At 46.2% G+C, this 13522-nt stretch overlaps 1 protein-coding gene across 1 annotated transcript in view; it reads right to left on the reverse strand.

Moving 5' to 3' along the window:
- Positions 1-13522, reverse strand: part of Srd5a1 (steroid 5 alpha-reductase 1) — a 37096-nt gene that overhangs the window by 21182 nt on the left and 2392 nt on the right. The window contains exon 2 of the mRNA XM_021179799.2: positions 3607-3773. Coding sequence (XP_021035458.1) covers positions 3607-3773 — 167 coding nt within the window. The remainder of the gene's footprint in view (positions 1-3606; positions 3774-13522) is intronic.

Genomic DNA, 13522 nt, shown 5'->3' on the forward strand with positions numbered 1-13522 from the left:
GAAATTGGGAGAAAACTAGCATTTGTGTTCATCCAAGACATGCACTGAATTTAACTTGTGGAATTTTTAAAACCTTTAAAAAAATGTATCTGAGATGGTTAAAAATTGATTGTCAGCTCGATAGGGTCAGACACAGAGGAGACAAACATCTGGACAAGTGTGCACGGGTTAACGGAGTTAGAAGATGCACTGTGCCACAGGCTGGGGTCCTAGATTAAATAAAAGGAGAAAGCCAGCCTGATAGCAGAGTTCACTGCCCTTTGCCTTCCAACTGCTGACACAACATGACCAGTTACTACCAGGTCATGCTAGCAGGATGTGCTGTCCTCTCAAATAGTGATTTTTGTTACAGGGAGGAGAAAAATACTAATACCAATCAAAACTACTTTGAAGGAGGGGTACAGCATTCCTATAAGAGCAAAATGAAGGTATTTACAAAGATAGCAACGGTGCGGGCTGGAGTGGTTAAGAGGGCTGACTGCTCTTCCAGAGGTCCTGAGTTCAATTCCCAGCAACCACATAGTGGTTCACAACCATCTGTAAAGGAATCTGATGCCTTCTTCTGGTGTGTCTGGAAATAGCTACAGTATACTCATAGAAATAAATCTTAAAAAAAACAAAAAAATCACTATCCTAAACATTAAAAAAAAATAGCAACGGTGCAAAGATAACCTTGACCGCCACGCTCCTAACTGGCTTACAGTGGGAGTTGGAACTTCATGCTGGAGAAGCTGGAGAAAGATGTAAGCAAAACTTACTGGCCTATCCTGGTGGGAGTTCAGAAGTCCAGATTCCCAAGAGAAACATAGATAGTAGAGACCTGCTTCATGCTATCCCAGAGGGGAACACAGTATCAGGAACTGGGCTAGAAGCCATTTATGATGCTACATTGTGGCAAAGACTGGCAGCATTCTGCCTACATCCTGAGAACTGGAATGGGGCTGAATTCAAAAGAAGCGGCCTCACTTGCTCTGTGGAAGGACTCTTAAGACAAGAGAGTATCCAGGCTGTGGCTTGGCTACTGCTTGCTACTCAGAATGTGGAGTAACAAGTGTAGCACAGGGATGAAAATGTAGCATTTTGTGGGGAAGAAGCAAACCTCCGGGATGCATCTGACAGGGTTCCAGGAGCACTGGGCTCTGGGGGCTGGGGCAGGTTCTTGGAGCTCAATTCTGTTCCCCTCCTCTCCTTCCCTTCCAACTCTAACTAGGGTGGAAGATCCACCCCGAATATGGTGGCTCCTTCCACAGCTAAGGTCAAGAGCTGAATAAAGAGAACCCAAGCTGAGCTGTAGCCCTCATCTCTCTCTGCTTCCCGACTGTGGATTCAATGTGATCAGCCACCTCCCTCCCCTGCTGCCGAGCCTCCCCTGCCATGATGGGTTGTACCCTCAAACTGTGAGCCCCAATAAACCCTTCCTTCCTTCAGCTGCTTTGTTTCATATTTTGTCAAAGAAAGGAGAGTAATAACTGATACATTACCAGAGTTAAAATGGAGCCGCTTTTGCCAAACCTAATTGAAATAAATAAGTAAGCCGAGCCGGGAGAGGGGACACGCATGTACATGTGGGAACAATAGAGTGTGTGTGTGGAGGGAGGGCAAACAATAGAGTGGGGGGGCATGTATGTATACATATAGGAAGAGTAGAGCAGGAGCAAGCACGCATGTATATACATGTAGGAACAACAGAGTGGGGGGGCATGCGTGTGTACATGTAGGAACAGTAGAACAAGGGACATTGCATATATACATGTAGAAACAGTAGAACAGGGGGGCATGCATGTGTACATATAGGATCACTAGAGCAGGGGAGCAAGCATGTATTTATGTAGAAACAATAAGGGGGGGGGGAGCATGTGTATACTCATGTGGTAACTACCACACAGCTTCTGCCAGAATCCTACTCAGCCCTATCCAGCAGCTACTGCACCTTTTAGGAGATGTGTCTGTAAGGGGTCTGCCCCTAACTCGATACCACCATTGCTATCTTTGTAAATACCTTCCACACTCCCCTTCACTTTGCTCTTACAACCTTCCCTCTGCCTCAGCCTCCTTGAACACACTGACAGTTTGCAACAGGCTGTGCATTTCTGTGGTAAAGCCCTTCCACCTGCATCATACATCACTGCAGCCCAGAGAATCCTCTTCCTCTGTTACGTGCCAGGGCAAATCTTTCAAACTGAGTTTCTCCTTATAATGTTGCTTCTGGCCGTAACTAGCTGAAGGACAACTACCTATCCATGCAGCTTCCAGTGTCTTCACAGAGGGAAGCCCTGGACGGAACCCACACACAGGTGAGGGACCTGGCTCGCTTCCTGCTGGGCGCGCCACTGCTATATCCGGGTCCTTCCGTTTAATGGTGGGGAAAACAAGAGGTCTGTAAACACTTGACAGACAGCTCAGGGTGCTGCTGGGTGACGTGCTGTGCCTATCCCAGGAGCTGCTTCAGATGATGACTACACCCACCGGCAGAAAGGATGTTATCAGAACGATCCCAACAGTTTACATAAATATGACTCATTTGATTCATTTGAGACCCAGGCCTAGCTAAGGTCCTGTGCTCCAACCTAGCCAAGTGTTCAAGGAAGCATCTTCTTGCAGCAGACACCATTACAGGAACCTATATCTCTCACCACGCAGAGAACTGAGGGCACACTGCCCAATTTGAGCCGATACGTAACCCAACCACTACAGTCAAGGTTCAGAGAATATCAAGAAAGGGGACGAATAAAGATTGTAAGAGCCAGAGGACCAGGACATCTGCTGTGACATAGTACCTTCTAGACATGACATGAAGTGTGCCCATGAAGTCTCAACGGTACAGTTACCTAAACAAAGACTTACAAGGTGACACCACCAGCTGGTATGCCGATGCGTCTGGGGGAAATTTCACACAATGAAGAGCTGAAGGTGACCAATGGCCACTGAGAGGGGGAGAATCAACTTTTCTCTAGGGATCAGCTCCATGTTAGGGCATCCAGTCCCAAGTGGTCAGCCCTAAACGCATATACACATGAGCCACAATGGATGCTCAGTGGGTTTCCTGAGGTGTGTGTGTGTGTGTATACATGTGTCACAATAGTTAAAGAAAAAGGGGTCATGAGTCTGAGAGGATGTTGTGGAGACATGGAAGAGTCTGAGGATGGGGAGAGACGGGTGGGAAGATTATAAATACAATATATGGGGCTGGAGAGATGGCTCAGCGGTTAAGAGCACTGACTGCTCTTGCAGAGGTCCTGAGTTCAATTCCCAGCAACCACATGGTAGCTCACAGCCATCCGTAATGGGATCCAGTGCTCTCTTCTGGTGTGTCTGAAGACAGCAACAGTGTACTCACATACATAATTTTTTTTTTAAAAAAAGCAATACAATACACATGTATGAAATTCTCAAAAAATACATTAAAAATAAAAGCATTTGAGAGAGCGAGAGAGCGAGCGAAGCAACTCCTCTTCTTATAGACTTGTGGTTCGCTCTATAGACTTGTGGTTCGCTCTATAGACTTGTGGTTCCCTCTATAGACTTGTGGTTCCCTCTCTAATGTGGGCTTTCTGACAGAAGCCGGTGGGGCAGGAGAGAGGAAGGGGCTGACCTGTGTGCACTCACCTGTCAGGAAACAGGGATGGGTTACCCAGTCTTCAGCATACACCGCAAACTGGCTCAAGTACCGGCACTGCAAGTAGCCGTTTAAGGTGCAGAACAAGAAGGCCAAGACAAAGGTGAACAGCAGGGTGGGCTTCCCTCCCCTGATCAGAACCGGAAAAACCAGCGTCCTTGGGAAACACAAGGAAGAAACGAACTTGAGACATGGAGAACCTGCTTCTGTGTCGCTTCGCTGGTTTACATGGCTTGAGCTTGTCCTGTACAGATGGCGCCCTTGGCTCACACTCCTGTTGATTTACTCTATGCTAAAACCAGGGCCTTTAGATGAAGGACTAATTATGCTTCAGTCATGTCCACCAGCCATAGTATTCAGGATCCAGTCAAACAGAACATAAAACAGATACACCAACTCAGAGAAAACTAGACAGATCCCCGTGTCCTAAAACAACCGCCAAAGCAGCCTGACACATAACCCTGACCCCGGCCTCTGTCAGCACGCACACACCCCCACACAGACAGACACACAGACACATCACTTAAAGTCACAGAAATAAATTAGAAATATAAAGGTTTTAAAAGAAAATATGCCTGGTAAAATGCACTTTACGGGTGGCCAGAAGGGTATCTTGCTGGGGAAAATACTTGTCTTATGAACATAAGAATTTGAGTTTAATCCCCAGAATTTGTTTGGTTTTGTTTTTTGAGACACGGTTTCTCTGTGTAGCCCTGGCTGCCCTGGAACTCACTCTGTAGACCAGTCTGGCCTTGAACTCAGAAATCCACCTGCCTCTGCCTCTCAAATGCTGGGATTAAAGGTGTGTGCCACCACGCCTGGCTAATCCCCAGGATTAAAGGTTCAAAACGAAGAAAGAAAATTAAGATGATTAAAACCCAGAGAAGATTAATAAACAACCTGAGCACTCTGGGCTGAGGCTGCAGAGTTTCTCAGGGATGAATGGTACTCTGGAGATGGGCGATACTCCGTGGACGGCAACTTCTCCAGGACATTGGAATCACAGACAGCAAGTGTTCTCCAATCTGGTTTTACGTTCAGTGCTAATTTCTGAACCAGTCACAAGTACTGGCTGAGACGTTTTGAGTGTGGAGTGCTACTCTGTCCGTGTGTTCCTCTTGCTTGCTGCATCTGATGTTCCAAATCTGTCGGATTAGGAAGGGATCCAGTGTGCCGTGGCTTCCACCACCACCTTTTGCTCTGAGCACGAGGGATGGGCTGCCCTTGCTGCAATGTTCTGTCCCAATAGTCTGATGGCTTAGAAAGGGGTCCGCACACTGTTCTGAGCTCAGAGCAGACACAGACAGTGAGCAAAAACACTCAAGACTACTGGTGAGCTCTGCGGGGCTTCTGGGAACAGCTTCTCTGCAGACTTGATAACTATCTCCATGATTCATCAGCAACTTCAGAGGCAATGTTCTGCATCAATGTGCAAACATACCACAGTTTAATGCCAAGGTTATTGGGATCTAAAGTCATGTCAACTGCTTTCCACGGTGCCCAAAATTCAACACAAAATCTACATTATCATGTAAACTTGCAATGGACATAATTTCCACACTCAGGCTATGCCTTTGCCAGTTTTTCCATGAGCTGGAATCTACATTTTTTTTAATCTCTTTGGGTACTCAGGAGTTGCCATCAAATATTTAATGGGAAGGAATGCATCTGCAAGGTTGTTTTATGGAATGTGCATACCAAGGAATGGACCAAATTGAATTACATGAACTTTTCAAGTATACCAGTGGAGTTGCACACCATAGACTGCTATAGGTAGCTGTATGGTTTGCTTGCCTCCAGAGCCACAGATGACCTAATAAAGCCCCAACTGCCAAGCATGGGAAACCTCCCTTCAGTTGTTGGTCAAGGGAGTCCAACAGACTCTCCAAAGAGTACAGGCTCTTGCCATTCGTTACTCTTGCTACCTCCCAGCCACGACTGCCTTCTCTTCTTCTCCTCCTCCTGTCTTCAGCACCACAGCAGGTTCCTATTCCCATGGCGATGGTGCAGTCACACAGGAGCCAGGCTAGACCTGTTAGCACCACTTCTGGGCCCTGCTCATGGGACCCTGTTCTCTTCTGCTCTCTCGTTCAGTCTTGTGTCACCCACAACAACCTGTACCGACGAGGGAGAGTTTGCCAGACTGGCTGCAATGGCCTCTTAGCAGCATTAAATGCTGTTTCCACCCTGGTATACTTCCAGGACTTGCCGATACAGCTCGAATGACTGTTTAATAAATAAACAAGATGCCTGGGGTCGGGTGGTGGTGGTGGTGGTGGTGGTGAATGGAAACTGCTTATCTTTTCTACTGGGAAAACTTGAATGCGTTATGTGTCTAGTGACATGAACCTCTCCCTCCCCACAGCCTCTGCCACACATACAAGTATCTCCCAGAGGTTTTAAAAACCACACCTGGCAATACAAGGGCTTTGGAGCAGTTTTCCACTCAATCACAAAGAAACTGAGTCATGGCTTTTGCAGGAAAGTGGACAGAACTGGAGTTCCTTGTGTTAAGCAAAACAAGCAAGAATCAGTGAGACAAATACTGCATATTCTTTCTCATGGGTGGCTCACATATATACTTTTATATATAAGATTATATTATATATTATACACATACATATACATATATATGTGTGTATGATCTATAATTATATACACATTAAATAATTATATGTGTGTGTGTATATATATGTATATACACACATACATATCATACACACACATTGTACTAGTACAGGTCTCAAAACTAGAGTGGGAACTTTGAGGAGGGGGGAAATATTGATGGAACACATGAAATAAAAAGACAGCAGAACAGATGGGACATGGAAGCAGAAGGAGAGATTGAGAAGAGGAAAAGGGCAGGGAGGGGGATGGGGAAGTGGGGGAGGTAGAGGGAGGGGGGAGGCAAGCAGAGAAGGATGACCAACAAAGTGGTCATGCAACTGCTCATTATTTCGAATGCTAACTTTAATTTAAATTAGTTAAAGTAAATTAGTGAATTAAAGTTAATGAAATTCTAACTGAACTAGAATAAAAACAAATAAACGAACGAAGCCACTGATATCAGGACTCTAGTGCCACCAGTCCCCAAACTTAGCAGCCCAAGGTGGCCGCTGGGCTGAGCCTCTCAGGCTCTCCTCCCTACCGAAAGGTCTGCTTAGCCCCTGCCACTCTGGAAGTGGCCTTTGCATTTGCAGGGCTGCTGCCTCTGTTCTCTCACTTGCCTATGATCAATCCTGGCATTTCAAATCCAAAGGCTTGGACCCAGAATGCTAAGGGACTTTTTAGGAAGCGCTGCCTCTGTTTCTATCCTCATATGCTCAGAAGCTCGCCCGGCATGAAGCCTGGAAGAAGACCAGCACAGACAGGCCCACATGCGTGAAAGGTGAAATGGAACCTCGCAAGTATCAAACGCTTGGATGTGCCAGTACTGTGTGAGCTTCAGGCCGTAGGCTGTTTATCACGAATGTCAGTCCTACATGGTAAGGCATCAGAAGAAACAACTCCATGTCATTGGTGGGAAATCCTGTACAGTGTAGGCATTTATCCCAGGATAGGATGGTGTTGCAATAGCCCTGTGATAGCAGGGAGGCTCAGAATGCAGTGCTTGCCAAACTCTACTAAAGAAAAACAGACAAAACAAAACAAAACAAAGCCAAGTGTGCCAGCACATGCCTTTAATCTCAGCACTCTGCAGGCAGAGGCAGGAGGATTTCTGTGAGTTCCAAGCCAGCCTGTTGAGTCTGTTGTACATATCAAGTTCCAAGCAGTCCGGGGCCATACAGTGGGACCTTGTCACTGCCAAACACAAATAGCAGTGAAAGTACAGGTAACTAAATGTGGAAGGTAATGAGGGAGAACAAGCCTGTTGCACGTGTGCCTGTGAACAAGTACTTGGCAAAAGTCTCTACTGGAAGTATGGCTTGCACAATAGCCACCTTACAAAACAAACAAACAAACAAACAAACAAACAGATGAACAGACAATCACTTCTACAAGTTGTTTTTCACAACTTGGCTGTGGTGGTTTGAACGACAGAATGTCTTCCGTAGCCCAGCATGTGAAGGTTTGGCTTCCTGTTGGGTGGGATTTAGGAGATATGTGGCCTTGCTGGAGGAAGCGTCTCACTGGTAACAGTTTTGAGAGAGTGTCTTTATTACTGATCCTCTGAATCAGGGATCCCTGTACAAAACGCTTTCTGGCACTCCCTACTCAATTGCCTTTGCAAAGCCCCACCCAACTGACCACAACTCTCTTGAATGTGCAGGACCTGTGACTATGCCGCAATTTTCTTGCTGTCTTCTGCAACCCCCCAAAGTGTGTGTCTCCCCCTTTGGGCCCTCTCTGCTTGTTATATTTCCAAACGGAGAAATAAGTATATTAGTTTGTCAGGCTTCACTACCCATAGCTTAGGGTGGTGGAATAGTTGTGCCATTTTCTTCAACCACCTTCCTGTCTGAGTCAAATCCCTGTCCTCAAACAATAATAAAAACTCCCTCTGTCTGGTACAAACCTGTCTGCCACAGGGGCCATGGGAACCCAAAGCTCGGCAAACAACACTTTAAGATGCCTCCCACCTGCACTGACTAGTCCATTGGAAACTGAGAAATTCTGTTACCGAATTCCAAGGGACCATGTGTGGATTTCCCCCAACAGGCCTACCTAAAATGTAAACCAGTAGGTGTTCATCCCTAAACTCAGTAAGCATTGAAAGAAGGTGGAACAGTAATTTAAAGAAAGAGAGAACAAGCAGGCAAGCAGGCAGGCAGGCAGGCAGGCAAAGCCAGGCGGGCTTGCACCCCCCAGCAGACAGGAGGATCCAAAGTGTAAGGCCAGCCTGGGCTTCACAATGAGATCCTGTGTCAAAGGACCAAACAAGGCATGCTGCTATGGGACCTGCTTTAGCCCAAATGATTTGTTTTGGTTGATTACTTATTAAGGAAAATAAAAAGCCCAAAGCTGAACCTTGTCCCACTTTGTCAGAAATATAGGTTGGACTCAGTCCTTTAAATGAACGGATATGTTGACATCAGTGTTTTTCTGATGCACGATTAATAAATATTCTAAAACAAGAATTTTTGTGTTACACGGGGGCATACCTATTAACAGTAATGAAGGGGCTGGAGAGGTGGTTCAGAGGTCCATCCACATGGAAGCTTGCAATCCTCCGTCATTTGTTTCGGGGTACCTGACATCTTCTGAACTACATCCATGTGGTGCAGACAAGACATATGTGCAGGCAGAACATTCGGACACATGACATGTTTTAACAGTATGCAACCCAAATCTCTTTTATTCCATGTTTTAAGCAAGTGTGATGAGCGAAGCGTTCTGAAGTTGGTTGGCAAACTGAGAGATGTGCTCGGGATTCTCGGCATGCTTGCTTTCCCATGCCTGGCTGGCCAAGAAGAACTCTTAGCATCTTTGAGGGGTTTAAGATCTCAAGCGTGAGCCTCTAAAAGCAAATGTGGAGCTGAGAGTCCAGGGCAGTGTCTACTGCCAAGGGCTTTAGCTTTTCAAATATATTTTTAAAAGAAAACATGTTGGAAGCATTTATTTATAAAAGCTTAAAAACAAACAACTGTTAGAATCCCAGACCAAGCTTGGCGGCGTTGGTGGGGGTGGGGGTGGGGGTAGGGGTGGTGGGGGGTGGGGGGGGGGGGTGGGGGCAGTGAATGCCTTTTGTCCTAGCACTCAGTAGGCAGAGGCAGGTGGATCTCTGAATTCAAGGTCAGTCTAGTCTACAGAGTGAGTTCCAGGACAGCCAGGGCTACACAAAGAGGAATCCTGTCTAGAGAAGGAAAAAGAAAAAAAAAAAAGACTGCCAGACCAGAATACCCGCTGCCTACCCTGTGTCCAACCTCATAGTTGATTCTGGGCTCCTCACTTGCTACACAGAGAGACAGACATGACACCTAAGGCCTCCTAGTGTGTCTGGATTCCAGGGAAAGGAGGTGCCACTCTGGATTCTCCAGGGCTGGGTCACCAGGGAGCTAAGATGCATGTGTAAGATCCACCTGTAAGTCGGGGACACTTCAGCAGACGTGTTGCCGGTCCAGCAGACGTGTTCCCGGTCCCATTCTCAGAGCCCTGCTTTTCTTCCTCTTGACAATCTCTCAGCCTTCTGCCACTGGGAAGGCTGAGAGATTGTCAAGTTAGGGAAGACCTGGCTGCAGGCCTGTGTCCTCAGGCCTTCTCTCTGAGGCAGGTAAGAAGGGATTCCCCCTCTGCCCTGTGTGCCTTAACTCCCTCGGGGCTTACAACATTGTGCTCTCCGCTTGTCTGTCAAAAGGTCAGTCCTTCTCAGTGACTTCCTTGCTCCCGGCAGGAGACCTTTCACTAATAAACTCAATTTTACAAATAATGTTTTGTTTCAAAAGGATCACCTGGCACGGCACTGTATGTTCTTTGTTTTCTTAAGCCAGGGTCCCACTATGCAGCTCAGGTTGTCTTTGAACTTGAGATGGTGACTGTTTCATAGCTCATTTTTCACAGGTCATCTAGGTATGACGCTTAATGAAGTTAGGTAATTGTAGATGGGACTGTAGTGGCTTGAATAGTGAATGAGTCTATGGGCCCCACAGTGAGTGGCACTCTTAGGAGCTGTGACCTTGTTGGAGAAAGTGTGTCACTGTAGGGGCAGGTTTTGAGGTCTCGTATACTTGAGCTATGTCCGGTGACACAGTCTCTTTCTACTCCCTTTGGGTCGACTCTCAGCTCCTTCTCCAGCATCATGTCTGCCTGCATCCTGCCATGACCACAATGAACTAGAACCCTGAAAACGTAAGCCAGCCTCAACCAAATGGTTTCCTTTATCAGAGTTGCCCTGTTCCAGGTATGTCTTCACAGCAATGGAAACCCTAACTAAGATAGATTAATGAAGATTAATGAATCCTGCAGCCAGGTATGGTGGCACAGGCCTTTAATCCCAGCACTCAGGAGGACATAGAGGCAGGTGGATCTCTTGAGTTCAAGGCCTGGACTACAGAGTGAGTTCCAGGACCGCTAGGGCTACCCAGAGAAATCCCATCTCAGAAAACCAAAAATAAATAAGTAAATATATACATAAATAAATAAAGTGAATTTTCCTTGTAAGTTGAAAAAAAATGTTTTTTTTTTTTTCAGGGTCTCTGGGTTCAAACTCAGAGTGCTGAGATTAAAGGAGTAAGTATATTATCCCACCCATATAGGTTGAAAATGTAAAGTTATACTAAATTATATAATACTCCAATAGAGTCTGAGTGAGATGGACTTATTTCTCTCCATTTTCATCCTCTCTCTTTCTCCTCTCCTGGGGATCAAATTCAATTCTTTATGCATGTAGGGCACCCAGAATTTAGTAATTTCCAAGTTAAGTGAAATTTCTGAAATACCAATAGCTAAATGTAAATTTAGGTCCTCCGGGCTTATTAAATTCCATGCAAAGAACTATTTATTGTGTAGCAATATGCAGGACCTCCCTAAAACACTTCACAGTGATCGAGCATGCATCTGCAGCAAACACTGGTCTCTGAGAGAATTTCAACCTTGGCCACTTTTGTCTTCACCTGCTCTGTGTCATTAAGTGTCACATATACAGGGCACAAGAAAAAAAAAAATCAAAGTGAAGGGTTTGGGGCTGGGTAGGAAAATGAGAAGAACACAAGATGTGTTCTTTTAGTGCGAAGTAGACTGCGTTTTGTCTGTCTGGGAGGGTTTAGCAAATAAGATTATTCACGAGCTATGAAGATAAAGAGGGAAATATAAGCAAGGTGGAAAGGGATCGTCAAATAGAAGAGGTAGTCCTGAAGAGGATGGTAGTTATCAGGCTGAGTTTGGGGTAAGAAAACTTAAACAGAACAATGGGTCATGTTTGTATGAGAAAGAATTCTGTGTGATAGAATGATTCCCTCTCCACCCTCCCCCAGTTGAATAGCTGGGTTGCTCCAGAATGGGAAGAAAGAAACAAAGTAGAACTGTGGCCTCCCTTCCCCCCAGCCTGGAACCTGCCTGCTCAAGGGTGGAGCTACCGGCTCATTCGTCCTGCCACGCCCACTGCTGGAACCTGCCTCTGCTGCCTGGAGTCACACACGTGTTCGTCTTGCTACTGGACCCTGAGTTACTTGGCGGGAAATTGGGTTCCCTCCCCCTTCCTTTATAAACTGAGTGTCTGGAAATATTAAATTGAGTCTTGATCAGAGTCTTGTCTTGACTCCATTGTTTCTTCCGCCCCGTCTAGATTCCTCTCTTTGCAGGGAACTGCCATTCTCAGTGAACCGTTCGTGTTGTGGACCGCGGGCGGGCCGCAACATAGAACTAATGATGAATCAGGCTACCGGGGGTGCTGAGCAGGTAGCACGTACACCCGTGCTGCACACGTTTGGGATACATGTATTCTCACTGCTAGATGTTAGTGCTGGCACTCATGTCACATGTTACGCTTGTACGAAGCTCTGGAGAAACTGAGACCCCAGTCCGTGAATTGAGAGGTCAAGCAAGTTTAATGGTTACAACTGGTCTCAGCTCATCCCCACTGGTCCTCTGACTTATCTGATTGCTTATCTCTAAGGCACGGTTCCCGGTACAGATCTGAATTTGCCTCTGTTGAACTCTGTACTGTATGATAAGCTTCTACAAACGCATGGATTTTAATAAGACAGTGATGTTTAGTGCCTATGAAACAGTGAAAAGAGCCCCACAGTGGGCTCATGAAAACTGCTCCTTCTCCTTCTAAGTTTCCCATTTATGTGCCTGAGATCAGGGCGCTTGTGAACACTGATCTCCAGTTACCATTCCTCGTTCATAGGACCAGATCAGGCAGACTTCAGAGGAAGTACTCCATCAAAGACGGAAAAGGTGATAGCTGTTCAAATAAGAATCACTTTCGTCAAGTACTAATGACAGATAAAGCCAATGAGCAGTCACAGAGAGGCTTGCACGTATGTGTTCCTGACAAGACTTATCTCTCCCCAGACTCTGCCAGCATCAGAACCTTGAGCGATGGTCACCACAACCTCACACCAAAAATAACTTCTGCAAGGATGTCTGTTTAACCTTAAGACTGTTGACCCTATCCCCACTCCTCGTAACTCTTTAGGCCAAGTTATTAGCTTCAAAATACTGCATGTAATCCATAGGCTGCTTTTGATAATCTTTTTGGCTGTACAATCGAATACGGCACATACGTTCTCATTCCAATAGTCTGTGAGTCCCCTCCCTTCTCTCAGTGCTAGGGACAGAGTGCCTCCCTTCTCAGAGCCTTCACTGCACATCTTAAGGGATTGGTCTGCCACTGTGCTACGTTCTCAGTCCAAAGGGAATCTCCAGAATTTGTAATTTAGACTTATATACCTCTAGCACTTTGCCTTGCAGGACCTGTTTTTATCCATTGGAGATACACACAGACACAAATTCTGGTGTTCTTATGGAGATACTTCCATGAACAGGAGTTCAGTGGATATTCAGACAGCAGTAAGGTCCCAGCCTTTCTTAAGAATAAACCAAGCAATTTGATAACAGCTTTGTTTCATAGGCCATATCTTTTTTGTACTTGTGTGTGTCTGTGTGTGAGAGGGAGGAAGGAAAGGAGGGACAGAGGGAGGGAGGGAGGGAGGGAGGGAGGGAGAGATGCACGTATGCCACAGAAGAGATGCATGTACGTGGGTCAGAAGACACCCTCGGCTGTTGGTATTTGCCTTCTACCTGTTGTTCACTGCTGTGTATACCACCATCTTACCTAGCTCCTGGGCCCTAGGGGTTCTCTCATCTCTGCATTCATTTCCCTACAGGGTCACTGGTATTGCAGAATCTTGTGTGGGATGCAAACTCAAGTCCTTGGGCTTGAACGGCTATGCACCTGCTGAGCCATCTCCTCAGCTTCTGGAATACTCTATCAACAATTTGGGTTACACAGAACTCCGTCTT

This window comes from Mus caroli, chromosome 13, assembly GCF_900094665.2.
Source record: "Mus caroli chromosome 13, CAROLI_EIJ_v1.1, whole genome shotgun sequence".
NCBI classification, from domain to species: Eukaryota; Metazoa; Chordata; class Mammalia; order Rodentia; family Muridae; genus Mus; species Mus caroli.